This window comes from Olea europaea, chromosome 3, assembly GCF_002742605.1.
Source record: "Olea europaea var. sylvestris chromosome 3, O_europaea_v1, whole genome shotgun sequence".
Lineage (NCBI taxonomy): Eukaryota > Viridiplantae > Streptophyta > Magnoliopsida > Lamiales > Oleaceae > Olea > Olea europaea.
This window is the reverse complement of record NC_036239.1, coordinates 8820691-8839039: the sequence shown is the minus strand read 5'-3', so window position 1 is coordinate 8839039 and position 18349 is coordinate 8820691. Positions and strand designations below refer to the sequence as shown.

The following is an 18349-nucleotide window of genomic DNA, read 5'->3' as shown; positions in this document are numbered from 1 at the left end:
TGATTCAAAATTTGAAACTAATGAAAGATGATGGTAGCAAGAAGTCTGATGAAAAAGTGTATAGAAGCTTGATGGGATGCCTTTTGTACTTAACCATCATAAGACCAGACCTCACATTAGGTGCCAACATACTTTCCAGATTTAGACAGGAGCCAACTGATCTACATTTTTAGGCTGCAAAGAGAGTTCTAAGGTATATCAAAGGAAATGCAGAGCTTGGAATCTGATTTAGGAGGTCTGAAAACTATGATGTGAAGAGCACATCAGGGTATGTATTCTATCTAGGATCAAGTCCTGTCTGCTGGAACTCAATGAAGTACAAAATCGTGGCTCAGTCAACAGCTGAAGCAGAGTATGTGGCTGCATCTAAGGCTACAAACCAGGCAATCTGGTTAAGGAAAGTCTTGGAGGATCTAAACCATAAGCAATCTGATGCAACAGTGATCCATTGTGACAACCAATCTGCTGTGGCTATGGTTAAAAACTTGGTGTTCCATGGAAGGACAAAACATATCAAGATAAAGTATCATGCAATTAGGGAAGCACACGAGAACCTTGAAGTGAAGCTGGTGCATTGCAATTCTGAGGTCTAATTTGCAGACATCCTAACAAAACGTTTGTCTAAAGAAAGGTTTGAAACATTAAGGAAATGCTTTAGTGCTTCCAACAAAAGTGTCAACGAGTGTTGATAGTTGATTGCCACTTTTGTTGTCACATTTTGTAGCATTATATGTATTAAAGTCAATCCATGTAATGATTATTTTAATTGCTTATAATGTGTTTCACAGCATGGTATATCCTGTCAACAGATAAGGTAGTAGTTGGTGACTAGAAATATGGTAAAAAACCTTTGTAATATGTATCCAATGTAGCCGGTTATGGCAATGATTTCATCTGATCTTTTCCTTATCAAAAATCCATCTTTCTTCTTACTCTTTGGGTCAAAAAACCATCAACCTCGGGTACAGAATCATGCACGAGTAAAATTTAGTGTCCTGAATTGCACTCTCAACCTGGCTATATAATGAGATATCCATCAATACAAGGTTTGTTTGTAGTTAAACAAGAATGCCAAGAATTGAATTGGTTCTATCTTAAAAACTCAATCTTATTAAGAGGAGGAGCACCATGTACTTATAAAAGTGGTATATGATTTCATCTTTGTTCAATATAGGATTTTTATCCCCTATAATGAAGAGTAGCCCGTTTCCTTGTAAATTAATCTATATTTTCATCTTTATTCAATGTATGATTTTTATTTCTTAATGTGTCCCAGCATGATGGTGACTCTTTTTTTTTAGTCTCTATCGGATCAAATTGTTCATTTGAGTTTAATGGATTCTAATACCATAATAAGATTTCATATTACATCCTAAAAGATCAACCTTATTATGAGGAGTAGTCTAAACTCTTATAAATTAGTTTATATTTTCATCTTTGATATAAAATTCTTATGATTTTTTTCCCTTAACACTAACCAACTCAAACTCAATTACTTTAATACGTTGTCACCAAGTTTGTCCCCAATTTGGTTTGAATTAAAATTCAGATTTTAATTAAATCAAATTCAACAATTAATTTCAACCACATATTTTATGAGTCTCATAACTTTTCAAACACACATATAATCAATTTTTATCAAAATTTACCAAAAATTTTATTTTAATACGCACCAAACAGGGAGTACTAAATAATTGTGCCAAAACAGTTAGGGATAGTTTGGCATGAATTTTGTTTTCGGTAGAAAATTTTTTGAAAAAAGTTACCTTAATTTTTATTTGAAAACTAATTTTTAAAAGAGCTTTCAATTTCGAAATTTTTTTTAAAGGAAACTATATTGGACCAACTTTCTCTAGAAGCTCTTTTAATTAGGAGCGCTTTCATAAAATTAACAAGCCGGGTTCAAAAGCAACCTTTGAATCTTAAAAGTTCTTTTTAACTTTTTAAAAGTCGTATAAAATGAATCGTTAAAAGCATTGGAGCTGTAACAGAAGCTAAAAGGTTTGGAAATAAAGAGGAAAAATAATGGGACAATGTGCAAAATGCAGACCTACTTAGGGCCCAAGCTTAGGCTCAATGTTCGTGATTTGCACCCACTTTTGCACTCACCCCTGCGCACGTTCAAGAGATCATCTATGTTACACAAACTTGTACCTACATAAAATGTGCAATATAAAGAAACAAGTGTATGTGCAACTCCTTTATCCGATATTGAGACACTCGTAGAAGAAATGTTACACATACGATCCCAATGTTTTGTTGCAGAAAACACAAATCTAGAAGAAATGGGACACTCAAAATTATGCCAAAAAACAGCAATTTCCAACAATACATCCATGTATTTTGGAAAACAAAATTTTACTCAAAAATAAACTTACTTTACATTTAATCTTTGCCTAACGCGCTATTAAGTTCTCATTTGGCCATCTAAATAGCACAGAGTTTGAAATAGACATACATTGGAGACCACAAAGTCGACACAGCAATTTTAGTTTTGGGAAATGTGGCATGATGAATTTGATTCACTCTTTCATGCTCAAAATATTTTACACCTTAAAATATGTGTACACAAAAATAGTAAACAATATTGACTTCGTTGTACAAATGAAATGGAAGCTGTTTAATTTATAAACACTTTTTTATTTTCACTGTTATAAGTACTGCTCACTTATTTATCATTCACGCCTATCTATTAATAATTTAGAGCTTGTTTGTCTCCCATTTTGGGAGATAATATAAAGTTTTGAATAGTAATTTTTGAAAAATGTGTGATTGAAATTTAAAAAAACTTTATTGGTTTGTATATAAAATATTTTATTGTATGAATTTGTGGTGAAAAATGTTACTATAGCAAATAATTTATTTTGTTAAAAGATGACAAGCATAGGCTTAAAATCCAATCATATTCACCTACCAAATATGGCCAGTTGTGATATATATATATATATATATATACACTTTTTTTTTTGTTGATATCCAGGCATCTCAGTTTACACCAAACTAAATCCTGGACCTCCAAGATTCATGCCCCTAGAACTTTGGAGGGGGTAAATCGCAGGTTATGCCTCAACTGGATCACAGGATCCCCCCATTGACTGTACACTTCTGCGCACAAAAAACCCTCCTCCATAGTGATTGCTCCATACCAAATTTTTGGCCGCAGGTTCCCATCAGGAATCAAACTCTCCACCCTGCCGCTGGAAGCAAGCCAATGTTGATTGATCCACCAGTTGAGCTGTGCCCTGAGGGGCCAGTCTTGATATTTTGTGATTGCCATGAGTTGTTGTGTTCATACTTAGGATTCCCTGTCAAATCATAATATGTAGTGTGTGTTTGAGCTACATTATTTTGAAAAAATGTTTTTTGAAATAGTAAATTGATGTAGAATGTGTGATTAAAAAGTAAGAAAAAATTTTAAATTTATGTGTAGTATTACTTTATTGAAGATTGTGTAATTGAAATGATGTCAAATCACTGTTTAAAAATATATTTCTTTGAAAAGAATAAGGTTCAAACGGAGCCATAATCTTTAATCTAAAATTCACACAGACACATTTGTTGATCCTGCGCTTCTCTGAACTTATACATTGATCTACTTCACATTTGGTTGTGGCATTATTCTGGCACCTAGTTCGGAATTTCTTAAATTAATAATATTTATTATCCTGAACCGAAATCTTCTGCTTTTTAATGTACCAACTCTTTGATGATTTTTATCTTCTCCAGGAGCAAATGCTGTAGTTTTCACATTGCCAAACATATGTACAGACACTGTATAGCCACCAACTTTACCAGGACACGGAAAACCTCAACTGATGAATGGTGGCTTCCAGCTCGGGCCATCCAAAACCACCACCGTCAATCGGTCAATGCACCTTCAGGGTGGTGGGGCCGCTTCTGCGCTTGTACTGGATGTACTTCCGACCAATCCGGCAACTGAAGCTGCAATCCAGTGACTGTAGCGGCATTGTGCAGTGTATTGGCGCCAGTAGTATGCCACCAGTGTCACTAGTTGAGTTCACCCTCAATAGCGCAAAAGATTTTTACGATGTCAGCCTTAAGGATGGATACAAACTTGCCAATTTCCATCATCCATTCAGGAGGGACGGGAAATTGCTATGCAGTAAACTGCGCATCGGATTCCAATAGAGCATGCCCTCCGGAATTGGCAGTGGCCGGAGGGAATAGGGCGACGGTGGTGCGTAAAAGTACCTGCGTCGCTTTCAATTAATCCCATTACTGTTGCACTGGATAATTCAATAGTCAACACAAGCAAGCCTACAAAGTATTCTCAACTTTTCAAACAAGCTCGCCAAACCGTGTATAGTTATCTATTAGGGATAAAATTGCTTTGTCAGAAGGATTTAATAGAAGGTTTAAAAGTTCGTAATCGCATGCGGCGGCAGATAATTAAATGGAAAAGCTGACTGTGTTTTAAACTGTTTAATGATAGAATGCCACGTAGAATTATGTCACGCGTTATGTCAACCTTAATGTTCATGTAGAATGATTGGTAAGACAATGCAACCACTACTTTTACAAGCACAGGAGTTAACTACTCGATCACATTCTGTTGCAGAATCATGATTAGATAATGAAGTCACATGACAATATCTTAATGTAGATCAGAATGATAAGTTTTTCCCTGATATTTATATTTTGGTTTCAATTTTTTCCATATCACTGAGGCAAGGAATGATTTACATACCAAAACTTCGCACGATATATATCACCAAAATCACTTCATTTCAAGTTTTAACCGGTCCAGAAGTCCATGTTGTGGAAGGACAATCTGATTGTAACAAAAAGAGAAATGAACCTCGTGTGTCATATGGCAGATAGAACAAATACAACAGCATACACTCCAAGAGTGAAGGATTGGGCCTATGAATATCCACAACAGCTGGATTTTCTTTCTGCTGGTAATGGCTCCTGGCCAGGAACAACGATCTTAGTTCCTTTCAGAAGAGATGAATTTCCTCCAGATTCTGCTTCCTCATTGGCCACAAGGGCTTTCTTGCTGACAACGCGATAAATCTCAGTCAGGATATTTAGGAAAGCAGGTTCCACATTGGTTGCCTCAAGGGCTGATGTTTCCATAAAGAATAGGTTCTCCCTCTGGGCAAACTCTTTAGCATCTTCCACAGGTACAGCTCGAAGGCTTCCCAGATCGGATTTATTGCCTATCAGCATGATAACAATATTCTTGTCAGCATGGCTTCGCAACTCATCCAACCACCTAACCACATGATCAAATGATTGACGCTTCGTAATGTCATAGACCAGCATCGCCCCCATTGCACCTCTGTAATATGCACTAGTCACTGCCCTATATCTTAAGTCACCGAATTTGCAACATCAAGTGGAATAATTATTAAAACACTAGTAAAAAATACTCTCCACGCTCAATAAAAGAGGCATACTGCAAATGCAACTAAAAAAGAGTAAAAGGCAGGAAAAGAAAAATTCAATAGGAAAGAGCACAAGACATATTAATTTGGTTCCTCTTCCAATGTGTCAAATTTATTGAACTTCACACGCCGAAAGAGATACTAAGATCAGGCTGGCATTTGAAAGATGCCAGAGGGAGTTGAAAACTACTCTAAACTGAAGTTCACATAATTATAATGCGCCTAGTGAATAAAGGCACAAAAGTTTGGTAGCCGCAAGCCAGGCACACATTCGTAGCAAAACACAAAACTCCACCTGAATTAACACATAATATTTCAAGCAAAATTCAGATATTGCCCTAATTTTCAGCACATATCATTTGATTTCATCAAGTTGAGCAAAATGAGAAACTGAGTAATCTCTTGATAAAAATTTGGTGTATTTCAGCAATTTATCACCTTATAAAAGCAAAAAAATAAATTTTGGAAACAAAGTTGGGGGAGCCGAATTATGATGAATAAATTTGTTGGTTTATTTTCACATTCATCAAGCTGGCCGGATTTTGGTTTTGTGGAATGCTATGAAAGTCGACTTGGAAGTATTGGAGAATACAACGCACATCATTCATTGTCCCATCACTTGTAAGGTATCTTCACTTACATTCCTTGTTAGCTTTGTTTATGCTTTCCATACTATTGTGAATCGCGGGCTTCTATGGAATAATATCGTGGAGTACGATCTCAATTGCTCTTTGCCATGGTTGGTTTTGGGTGACTTCAATAATGTGCTTAAGTTTGATGAAAAATGCAACGGTGCGAATGTTACTCCCTATGAGGTGAAAGACTTGGAAAATTGTTGCCTTAGAGTCGGACATATCGATATGAGATCTATTGGGTGCTTCTACAGTTGGACTAATAGCTTTGTTTGGAGTAAACTTGATAGAGCCATGGTGAATGAAGTTTGGATGCAAGGGGGTTTTAATAGCTTTGCAAATTTCCTTCTTTCAGGGTGCCTTTCCAATCACTCGCCTTGCGTTGTATCAATTTTGAAGGAAATTGCAGGCAAAAACATTCATTTTAAATTCTTTAATATGAGGATGAACCATGAAGATTTCCATGATGTGCTATCTAATAGTTGGAATCAAGTTGTTTGGGGATCAAAACAATTCTCACTTTGTAAGAAACTACAAAGTCTTAAAGGAGTGCTTAAGAAGTTCAGTGATAAACACTGCACACATATTTCTTCGAGGGCAAATTTTGCCTCAAAGAAATTGGAATTGGTACAAGTGGAATTGCATGGTGACCCAAGTAATATCCAACTAAAGAGTGATGTATCACGACTGAGAAAAGAAGCTATGATTCTTTGTGAAGCAGAAAGGAGCTTCTATTATCAACAAGCAAAGTGTGTGCACTTGAAGAATAGTGACAAGTGTACAAATTTTCTCCACTCGTTGGTCAAGATAAATATTAAAAGGAACTACATTCCAAGAGATTGTAATTTCTCAAACTTCTCAAGAAAAGGTAGCGGATGAATTCATTCACTTTTACAGTGAACTGTTGGGACAAGGCTGTTTTGGACAGCCCTTTAATGTTGAAATTTTAAGAAGTGGACCCATATTATCGGAGGAAAATGCTATGATGCTTGTTTGAGATTCAAAGCAAGAAATCAAAGATGCTCTTTTTAGTATTGGAGATGACAAGTCATTGGGACTGGATGAATATACTTCATGCTTCTTCAAGAAGTCTTGGGATATTGTTGGTAATGAGTTCATGGAGGCAATTGCAGAATTCTTTGCATCGAGGACTCTCCTTAAGCAAACTAACTACACGGTTATTGCATTAGTATCTAAGACAAATCACTCTACTTCCATGGGAGATTATAAGCAAACTGCTTGTTGCAATGTGTTTTATAAAGTCATCACCAAAATCCTCTCCTTGTTTGGGGCCTATTCTTGGATCAATTATTATTCGCAAATAAAATTTTTATTTTAAAAAAAAAAAAAAAAAAAAAAGGGGGGGGGGGGGGGAAGCGATAGTTTAAACTTCAAAAAAAAGAAAAATTGCAAAAAAAATCACTTCAATTGTATCGATAACAGCTAATTTAGACAAAACACAAGACATAATAAGCATTATAACTTTAAAATGGAAAATATAAGGACCAACAACACCACAACCACCACTCCGTTGCTCCAAGCTCCTTTGCCTTGTCAATACAGAAGTAATACAAAATTGAAGCGGAGCCTTGACAAACAATTGACCAATATGATGGGGCCAAAAATGGGACAGGAGGCCAATGCCACTCCTTTATTAAGATAGGACATAGACTAACATTTCAAGTTTAACATCGCATTAAAATTGTAAAATTAAGGGCCTGATTCTACTTAACTGATCATGAGTCTCTACATAGGTCAATTAGTGCATCTATTTCCAATACTTTTAATTAACATTTCACTTTTAGAATGAGATATTTTTTCTTAAACAATATTTTGCCGGAAGTTTTCAAATGTTAATTTGTGCCTTGCAGTTGCTATAGGTTTAGCCGCAAAGCTTGCTGTGCATCTTGGCTAGAATCTTGGCTAGAATAGGCTTTAGTAAATTACATGAATTTTTTTTCCCCCATAGAAGGCCCCAGAATAAATTCAGGCCCCGAAGTCCGTCATGAGTCTCTACATAGGTCAATTAGTGCATCTATTTCCAATACTTTTAATTAACATTTCACTTTTAGAATGAGATATTTTTTTCTTAAACAATATTTTGCCGGAAGTTTTCAAATGTTAATTTGTGCCTTGCAGTTGCTATAGGTTTAGCCGCAAAGCTTGCTGTGCATCTTGGCTAGAATCTTGGCTAGAATAGGCTTTAGTGAATTACATGAATTTTTTTTCCCCCATAGAAGGCCCCAGAATAAATTCAGGCCCCGAAGTCCAATCCACATTAGATTATACAATCTCACCAATGCAGAGTAGCTTAATGTTGAATGTTAATGGATTCTAAATTATCTTAAATTATAGAGACAGGAAGATAGATAGACAGCACTGAAGAAGGAAGGAGGCCGCCACCAACCTTGTTAACGGGGAAAGCCACATCCTCTTATGTGATAAAATATTTTTGAGAAATAAACATTTTTACACGAATCAGATTATATTGTACTATCTTTTTCTATACAAGATTGTGTTAGTCAAAGCTCAAATTCAAGTGAGCTCCATCTTTCGGTACGATCAGTAGACAATACGGTCAATAACTTGTCACTGGAGACGTATTTCATTCATATGACTTCAAACTTTTTATGAACAGCACTGATAAATTAAATAAAAGATATCAATTTTCCCATCAAGAGACATAAAGACCAAAATCTGAATAAAACACACGAAACTTGAACTAGAAAATCCTCAGACCACATTCCGTGATGAATTTGAGGATCAATTCATGGAGACGAATAAAGTGATATTCAGCGCCTATTTGATGTAGATTTTTAAAAATCTATTTTGTGAAAAGTGATAACATTTTTTGGTGAATGTATGGTTCCAAAGTACAGAAAAGTTATTGGTTCACTTGCAAAATTATTTTACTGAGAGAATGGATGGTTAAAAATGAGTTCTAAAAGAAATTTACCAAACAGGGGCTCAGTAAATTTTTCATATAGATACTCAATTTTAAAACCATGCCAAACCCTTTAAAAAAAAAAATCCCAAATGCATATTAAATGAAAAGAATGAACTTTGAAATAAATGAAGTTTGTAGTTGAACTCACATGAAGACAATCAGGATATGAAATTGAATCTTTAATACTCTTATATCCAAGTAGATACATGTCAATTATCTTATACAGTGGAAACCTCAGTTGATTTTTCTCACTCATCATTTCCACCAAATATTCTGCACAGAGAGATTAGATGTTTCTCATATCCTGCATCCATGCATTTATATATTCTCATAATATGTGAAGGTCAATCAACCAATAAACGTTGCAGAACTATTCAAATTCAGCAAATTTAACAGAACTAATTTTCAACAAAATTCTGGGTCTAATATATATTGTAATTTGTTATTTAATATTGAGAAAATTCTTCAAGGCATCCCAAAGAAATATAGCTTGGAAATAGATGTTGAATATAAGCAGGTGCACCATTTGCCTCTTTTTATACGTTTATGTACATTATATATATAGAACAATTGAGATATGCACATATTTTACTTCTTCTTTTTTTCTCTTCCTGAAAAGAGAATTAAATCCGCATAATAATAAGTAATATGGTGACCACATGGTCGACCAGCCAAATAGCTACTGAGAGAATGTAAAAGAGTTTTACAGGCACGTTTAAAGATAGTGAAATCCCATTTGTGTGATAGAATACTCTGTAGAAACAGTCCTTTATGCTTTTTGTCATAAAAATTGTTGCCTCTAATTTTAGAATGATATGCAGCAAAACTTTTTGTACAACCTAGGGTGTATTTACATATAAAAATGCATAAAGCGGATGCCTCCTAAAGAGTAACGGACGTGTGTGATGGCACATACCAACAATATTCTTGTCATGCTATTTTCTCTCTCCTAAGTAAGCTAAATAGTCAAGCGAAGGAAGCCCCGAAAGAAGCCCCCATACCCACTCTTCTTTCCCCCTAGCAGGGGCCTAGGGGCCACGTCTCAGGAAAGGCTACATTCGATTTTGGATAGTTTTACAAATCAAAGATCTACCCAGAGTCGCCTCCGTTACCTTTTGGGAGGCCTACACCCCATAAAAGCTGTCTACCTGAGACTAGCCATACCCCTTATGTCACATTTTTAAATTACCTATATATATTTTTCACACCACAAGCCACAAAATATTGCCAACAATTCATCTTTGGAAATATATCATGAATGCCCATGCAAATTAATTAATCCAGTCTATTATAACTGTAGATGATTAAACTAACCCCCTTCAAAATGATGACGCAAACACACCACTGTAGAAAAGAGAAAAACAGTGTAGAAAGGAAGGAAAGAACTCTGAGCAAAAAACAAAGAAATGAGCTCGTGGAGAAGATTGCTCCGGAGTATTCCTTAAAGAGCTGAGGCTGCAGACTAGTTGCAGCCAGTTGAACATCAAAATTTGCTAAAGGGGGTTGAACGATTGGATTAAGTCAGTTGTGGGCTTCTGTTTCAGTTGGTAGTGAGATAGTGACTTAGCGAGTGATTTCACCGATTTGTACTGTAAGAAAAACATGATATGAAAACAAACTTTTCCCTTTACTGTCTTCTTCTGTGATAAAAGGGGTAGTTAGTTCACCAACAAAACATAACACACAAACAAATGCCAAACCCAGATACAGGAGAGGCAGAAGAGTTCCTTTTGCCCTAAAACATCTTCCATAAGTTCATCCATCTTGTTGACATGTAATCAAGAAATCCTGAAAAAAAAACCCGACCCCCCCCCCCCCCCTCGCCCCCCTTCAAATTACGGCAACAAGCTAAGCCTTATTCCACATGACATGGGGTCAAATTGAATGAATCTAATTTCACTATTCCGTTTGGCAAGAGCTTCTAAAGTGTCTGCGTAAGGCATGCCACCTAATTCATGATTACCTTAATTTACAGATCATTCATGCCATCTTTTTTTCTCTCATTCTAGTTTACCCAAACATCTATCTTAACATTCTCATTAACTTGCATTTTACCTTCATGAGTATCTTCCAATCACATAAAACCCTTATTCCACTTCTTTATTTCCTTCAATCTGCTCCTAATTCTGTGTACCATCTTCTACAAGTCCTCATTTCTAAATAAATAATGCACACACATACAACCTGGACAAAACATCAAGTTCCTTGTTGCTATAATAACCAGTTCAACTTTATCAGCACTGTAGGTAAAATGTTTTAAATGATTCTGAACTTGTTGACCAACTAATAGCACAAGGACAACTAGCACTTGCTGTGGCATTTGGACATCATAATCGTCATAAGATGAAACACTACTACCAGCAAAGATGGTGACTCATTGCTGAACTTGGCAGCAAAAAGTGAAGATAACAGAGAAAAATTTGGTAAGTGTTAGAATCTCTTCAGCTAATTTACAAATAACTATTTTCAAGCTTTTAGTATATTTAGTCGGAACTCAAAAGATGTGTATATAGTTTGACAGAAAGTTTAAGCCCCACTCCAGAAAAAAAAAAAAAAAATTTGTGAGGGAACATAAGAATGAATTAAACAAAAGTGATGTGCAAAAAATTGATTAAAATGCTTCAACAAAGTTAGCTTGGTTATATCATGGATTGCATAAAAGAAAATGATCTAAAACATAGGCTCAATTCTCCCTTCTTATATTCCAACTGCAGACCGTCTAAATGTTATATAAATGTAGCCAGATGATAGTCCTATCCCATACAGATGATCACAAGGGAAAACTCTGCAGTGTTGTGTTTTCAACCAAATTTAGCTCGATTCAACATGCACTTGGTTTCTCTGTTAATTGAACGAATTGTTGAAGTAAAGGCCCGATCACCAATCACTTTTCAAACTTAGAAGTCGCTCAAAATGCATCACAATAAGTATCTAATAAACTACTTAAGTAAATAATAAAAAAGTAAAATTATCGATGTATCGGCCTGACGAAGAAAATGCAAGTCTCAACTGAACAAAATCGAGACATAATTATGCAATCAGAAACCATGAATCAACTATCAAAATAATTACCTTTCTTGGCCAGCTGTATCCCAAATCTGAGCCTTGACAGTTTTGTGATCAATTTCAAGTGTTCGCGTCTGGAATTCAACTCCAATAGTGGCTTTTGAGTCCAAACTAAATTCATTCCTTGCATATCGCGCCAAAAGTTGCGATTTCCCCACTGCTGAATCGCCGATCAATACGATCTTGAACACGTAATCGATTTTGGAATTGAAATCCCCTCTGTATAGATTCGACATCTCTCATAAAACCCCCCTCAATCAATCCTGAAAAAGGCACAAGAAATTGTATCAAATAAAATGATCCTGCGTGACTATAATAAAAAGCACAAAGTTTGAATCTGTTTGACTAATGTTTTCATCATGAATGATGCTATTTGCCACGTGGCAGTTAATGATTCGTATATTACATTACTATATAGTTCTTGTTTGTATGAATTTTGATAATTAATTTTTGACGATTAGAGATAAAGTTAATTCTACCTATGAAAGAAAAATTAAAAAATAACAGATGGAATAGTGAAATAACGATAAAAAAAATTGATTTTAATTGATTTTAAGTTGTACCAAACAAACTCTAACTTTAATAATTTCATTTTTTTTAATTTAGAAAACAAAAAATCCTTTTATGTTCAACATTTTACATTTATTTTCATAAATGGTGATTAAATTTTCAAAACTTGAGGCACATTAAGAAACACACATTAATGCTACATTTTTTGTTATTTTTATTTTAATAAAGCACTAAAGTCGTAGCATGTTTTTAAACTCCATCAAAACAGGATGGAATGAATTAGGATCATCTTACAATGATTTCAATAGACCGTAAATGAATACGATAAAGGGACATAAAATTGACGACTACTCAAAATGTATGCAAAAAATACAAAAGTAAAAAATGATGAGATACTAATTCTTGTAAATATACAAAGAAAAAATGAGGAGATAAAAACTCATGTACAATTGTCGAGGCAAGTAGGGTTTAGAGACAACCCGTATTAATGTATAAATAGTCTCAATATTTTTTGCCTGCCTTCTATCTAGTTCAATCTTTAGGTGTTGCTCGCTCTAACTTGATTAAATTTAAATACCCTTTCAAGTAAATGGAGTTATTTGGAAAATCCAAGATCCTTGTAATTCAAGCTCCCATGATTCAAATCATGCTCTAGTCAAGTCTTGTCTAATCAAGTTCAATCCGTTATTATGAAACCATGTACTTATAGCAATATTAAATTAAAAGATTAATAAAAAAAATGTTCGTTGGTTTAACAAAATAAACAAAACTAAGGTCTTAAACAAAAAAGTTCATGTTGATTTGTTCTTGGCATTGCAGAATTGTTGTTGTCGTCATTGTCAATTCCAAAAGCAAATTTGCCAGAATTCAGAATTATTCTTCACAATAAATATGACGCTGAGATCCCGACAGGGCCAGATCTAATAACTGAGTGAACAAAATCAACCTTCTTGTGCAGGGACCAATCCCTTCTCCTAAAGCCAAAGCCCTCACCATGTCAAGACAGACCCCGGGAAAGCTTTTGTGCCAATCACTCCATATACACTTGCTAACCACCTGAATAATCATGCTAGTTGTACGCTCCTGGATGACATTATGAATGATATTGTGTGATGTGTGAAAAATTGTGTCATTTATTTAAATAAATATTATTAAAATCAAAAGTATTGCCACGTCAAATAATGCCATTTGTGATGTCAAATTTAATGTACCTATAGCAAAACTAAAAAATTTAATATTAGAATTCAGTACAAACTATTTACTTTAGCCCCTATTTATAAGCCTTACAATAAGCAAATTGATCACCTAATATCACATCAATTACAGTGTCGACCTAGAAGTATGTGCCACTATCCAGATTTGAAAATTCTGATCAGCTGCTGAAGTTGGCCATGAAGACCATCATACTAACTAATTCATATTTGTGCCTAAGTCATGATTAAATATCATCTAGATAATCATTGCTTGTCTCTGATTGGTGGAGAATGAGGTGTTGATGCTATCGCTTTGGAAGTGGTCGTCCGTGGTGATGACGTTATTTGGGAGACATGTATTTAGAATTGTAATGATGATATTTTTGGATGAAGGCGACAACGTCGAGCTACACATTCTCTCAATAAAATAAATGCGTACAACTTGATTATCACAAGCGAGTGAAAAACTCTATCTTGATGGGCATTCAGGATAAGTTTGATCATGTACAATCTAAACGCATGCAACTTGATGATCAAGAAAAGAAACACAAGTGAATTCTTGATAGACATTCCGGGAAAGTTAGAACTTATACAAAGATATTGATCGGATACCAATTGCACGAGAGCGAGGAAAGAGAAGAAAGGTACACTGTTATGCAAATAAATTGTGGAATCAATGGCAATCAAAAAGAAAGGGAATAAAATATGAATTATTGACATTTATATGATTAATTCAGAACTTGAAACATTCAAATCTTATATATATTTTTCTTCTGCCAATTCCGAGAAGCCATTCTGCCATACCTTATGACGTAAACTAATTCTGGAAATGATTTAGTACGCGCTATTCCATCACGGTTGATATACACTTTTAAGTAACTAAGACTTGAGAAATGGAACTGGAGAGAATTCCTTAACCAATGTTTCTCCCTTCTTTTTGCAAACACAAAACCCTGCTTGATACTACACAATGTCTGATAATAGATTCAGTATATGAACAAAAGATGAGGGAAAGTAGCATTAGCCTATGGTAGTACAATTTCATTGTCTGAAAATCAACGTGATGTGTATCCTAGAAGAAAAGGTCTCAACTTTTTATCTAAGAAACAAAAGCCATCATCACATGACATCAATAACAACCGAAACAGGTCAAACAGAATAACAAATCAATTGTCAGTTTTACAGACACCAATGTACAATGACATGTGCATATGAATCCTTTTTCGTTTATCCATCATTCGAGCAGAAACCTAATCATCAATCATTCGTGCCACCATCATGAAGTAGAGGACTTGGCAGTGCATTGCGTATTAAATATGCAACTGTGGATTTAGGGCTGAATTGAGAAAAAATAATATGATTTTCTAATCCGAAACATTTTCTGAAAGAGGATGTGAAAGGCTGCTTGCTCTACAATTGAAGAACGATCGTTCCCTTACCTAGCAACACTCCCTCTAATCTCTGTTAGATTTATCTCTTAGCTAAACTAAATTTAGGCATCAAACGAGTGCCGCAACAGAGCAGAATCACAGAATCTATGTCCATTAATTACATCATCAAAATAATTTTGCCTATAAGAAATCATGACAAACCATCCGTGATAACAATTAATTATATAGTTACTTCTATAATCTAATATTGAAAATAACATAATGGCATAATTTGATATGCCTTTTGCAAGCACTAATCATTTCCTTTTACCCTTTTTTCGATAATCCTAGCTATCACCCTTAACAATGTCATCTTATTCTTCACTGCTTTCATCTTCGTCTTCATCTTCTGGAGCAGGAGAAGGAGAAGGGTGAAGCCTGGCACTATCAATTGCCCATGTTGATGACTAAAAATGACGTAGAAAATTCAGATCGACTTAAGACGCTTTTTAGAATAATTGCAGGAGTTACTAAATAGTAGCTAATTTTATTGACATAGATTTTGATGTGTATTAGAGATAATTCCCTTAATCTCGGCCTTTAGGAGGAGACCATTTGTCCTATTTATAAGCCTTACAATAAGCAAATTGATCACCTAATATCACATCAATTACAGTGCCGACCTAGAAGTGTGTGCCACTGTCCAGATTTGAAAATTCTGATCAACTGCTGAGGTTGGTCATGAAGACCATCATACTAACTAATTCATATTTGTGCCTAAGTCATGATTAAATGTCATCTAGATAATCATTGCTTGTCTCTGATTGGTGGAGGATGAGGTGTTGATGCTGTCGCTTTGGAAGTGGTCGTCCGTGGTGATGACGTTATTTGGGAGACATGTATTTAGAATTGCAATGATAATATTTTTGGATGAAGGCGACAACGTCGAGCTACCCTGACGATCTCCTAGTCCATCTTCTTTGAGATAGCATCTTTTTTAGCTCTCCTTAATTTGTAGTGGGTTAGAGGTGGTCGTGAGTGCAAACACCTACAAATATTCTCTAAGATCTAGACGTTTACTCTTCGTAAAGTTCGAACCTTCATTTCTCAACTCGGAATCGTAAGATTCCTTTTTGGAAGTTGGTCAATCATAAGTAGTTTCATGAATGAGGTGTATTAAATGGCACATGACAATGATGAATTGGATGTAAAAAAGAAGCTAACTATCGCAAAAAAGGATGGACTAGGAAATCACTCAGCTCAGTCTATTGCGGCATCATCCAAAAACATCATCATTGCAATCATGAACACATATCTCCCAAATGACTCCCAAAGCAACAAGTGACACATGGCATCAACATCTCATCTTCTACCAATCAAAAAAATAATAATAATTACCTAGGTAACAGGTAATCATGACCAAGGCCACAGCTACAACCTAGGTAGCATGATGACATGCATGACCGACCTCAACAACCAATCAAAATTCTCAAATTTGGGCAATGACATATACTTTAAGGTCGACACTATAGCTGATGTGACATTAGACGGTCAACATACTTGTTGTAATGCCTATAAATAGGACAAATGATCCCCGTCTAAAAGCTAAAATCAAAGGAAATTCTCTTTAATACACTTCAAAAAAGTAATCATATTCATAGTCGCTCACTCCGATAGTCGCCCTATGTGACATCCTAAATTACAGTTTGTGATTTGATTTATTAATGTGGTAATTTTTTTCTTACCTCATATATCAAATCACTAACCATCACATATATGCTACGTAAGACGGCTGCAATAGTATGTGAATGCAAATAGTATTATTCAATTCAAAACTCTACCAATGAAATTTAGAAGACTAATTTAGTAAATTCCCACAATTACCCTTCAAAATCATCTTAAATTGATCTAAACAAGCCACTGCATTTGTAGTCATCAACTGACTATTTTATCACCTTTTCAACTTAGCATTATTCACTTCAAAATCTCTACCAATGAAAATTAGAACATTAATTTAGTAAATTCCTGCAATTACTCTTCAAAATCATCTTAAATTGATCTAAATATGCCAATGCATATGTAGTCATCAACCGACTATTTTATTACCTTTTCAACTTCAGCCTCCTCCACATTACTCTCTTCTTCTTGCTGCCTACGAACAATATAAGAAGAATCAATTTCTATTTTACGATTATGGGATGGAAGAGAATTTTTTAGTGCGGCAAATCTACCAAACAGATCCCGCAGTGCAACTTTTGACACATAATAGTGTCCATGTCTCTGCAGAATAGGCTTGATAATGTAAGATTTACCTTCTTCTCCTGTCGCATCTGGAGTTACCAACATTACCAACCCCAAAAAGAAAAAAGATGTAGAAAAAACTTCCCAAGATATTTCTTCTTTTTCAGCTCTCTTTATGTTTAACAAAAACGGAGAAATGTATATGTAAAATTTCTTTCCTTTTTTTTTTTTTCCTCCTGTTCCAGTCTTTTTCTATACCCAAATAAAGCTGAAAGTCAACCCTATCTACCAACCAAAAGAAACATCCTTTTGCACAGATAATACACAAATTATGCAAACAAAAAGAGTTCTAATTAACTAAACTAAACCAGCACAAACAAATTTCAAGCAATATGTATTTACCATTGAAAAATCCAGGCGAGGAAGTAGTTTGCCTGGCAAGATCCCCACAATTCATCCTCAGAGAAAAAGAAACATCAATTTCTAGCGTCATAGGCATAGCCCTCCTTTGATTCATCAAGTTAAAGACTACTGTCTCGGATTCTTCACCACTGCACGATATCGACTTAACCACCACAGTTTTGGTCATTCTGAAAGAAATTGTCATTTGAAAATAGAAAACTGGTGCTGTTCTAGATACTTGATAGTTCGATTTAGCCCCGTTTGATTTACATTTATTTGACCACAAAAATAAAAAATATGTTCGTTATTCATGATAAGAAGTCACTATTATTGACATTCTATCTCTTGCATTCTTAAAAATTGAATACCAAATGAGACCTTAATTTTCAATTGGGTTTGCATAAATTGGGTTAGATTTGGTATCCTCGTTCCATTACTTTTCATTTTTCTCTCCCTTATTTTTCATTACACAATTTTTTATAAAATAATATTACACATAAACCAAAAAAATTTCTTTTTCTTTCAACCACTCATTTAAAAAAAAAAAAATTATTCCACCCATTAATTTTTGCACAAA

The 18349-nt window shown here is 34.9% G+C and overlaps 2 protein-coding genes across 9 annotated transcripts; both read right to left on the bottom strand.

Annotated features, from left to right (window-relative positions):
• Positions 1–4631: 4631 nt before the first annotated feature.
• On the bottom strand, positions 4632–12397 carry LOC111385167 (ras-related protein RABA4c-like). Of its 3 annotated transcripts, none has more exons than XM_023009550.1 (2): positions 12063–12397; positions 4632–5329 (listed from the first exon to the last, which is right to left on the bottom strand). In XM_023009550.1, exons 1-2 carry the CDS (start codon positions 12290–12292, stop codon positions 4885–4887), a joined length of 675 nt encoding a protein of 224 aa, XP_022865318.1. In that variant the 5' UTR covers positions 12293–12397; the 3' UTR covers positions 4632–4884. The 3 variants fall into 3 exon arrangements, with proteins under 3 accessions (XP_022865318.1, XP_022865323.1, XP_022865311.1); XM_023009555.1 differs by having other exon boundaries at positions 4632–5305; XM_023009543.1 differs by having other exon boundaries at positions 4632–5335; positions 12063–12388.
• A 1086-nt stretch (positions 12398–13483) lies between these two features.
• LOC111385187 lies at positions 13484–18017 on the bottom strand. Of its 6 annotated transcripts, none has more exons than XM_023009588.1 (3): positions 17773–18017; positions 17236–17281; positions 13484–13649 (listed from the first exon to the last, which is right to left on the bottom strand). In XM_023009588.1, the coding sequence occupies exons 1-3, from the start codon at positions 17975–17977 to the stop codon at positions 13631–13633; spliced, it is 270 nt and encodes an 89-aa protein (XP_022865356.1). In that variant the 5' UTR covers positions 17978–18017; the 3' UTR covers positions 13484–13630. The 6 variants fall into 6 exon arrangements, with proteins under 6 accessions (XP_022865356.1, XP_022865336.1, XP_022865343.1 ...); XM_023009568.1 differs by lacking the exon at positions 13484–13649 and adding an exon at positions 14162–15596; XM_023009575.1 differs by lacking the exon at positions 13484–13649 and adding an exon at positions 14162–14733.
• Between the last annotated feature and the right edge of the window lie 332 nt (positions 18018–18349).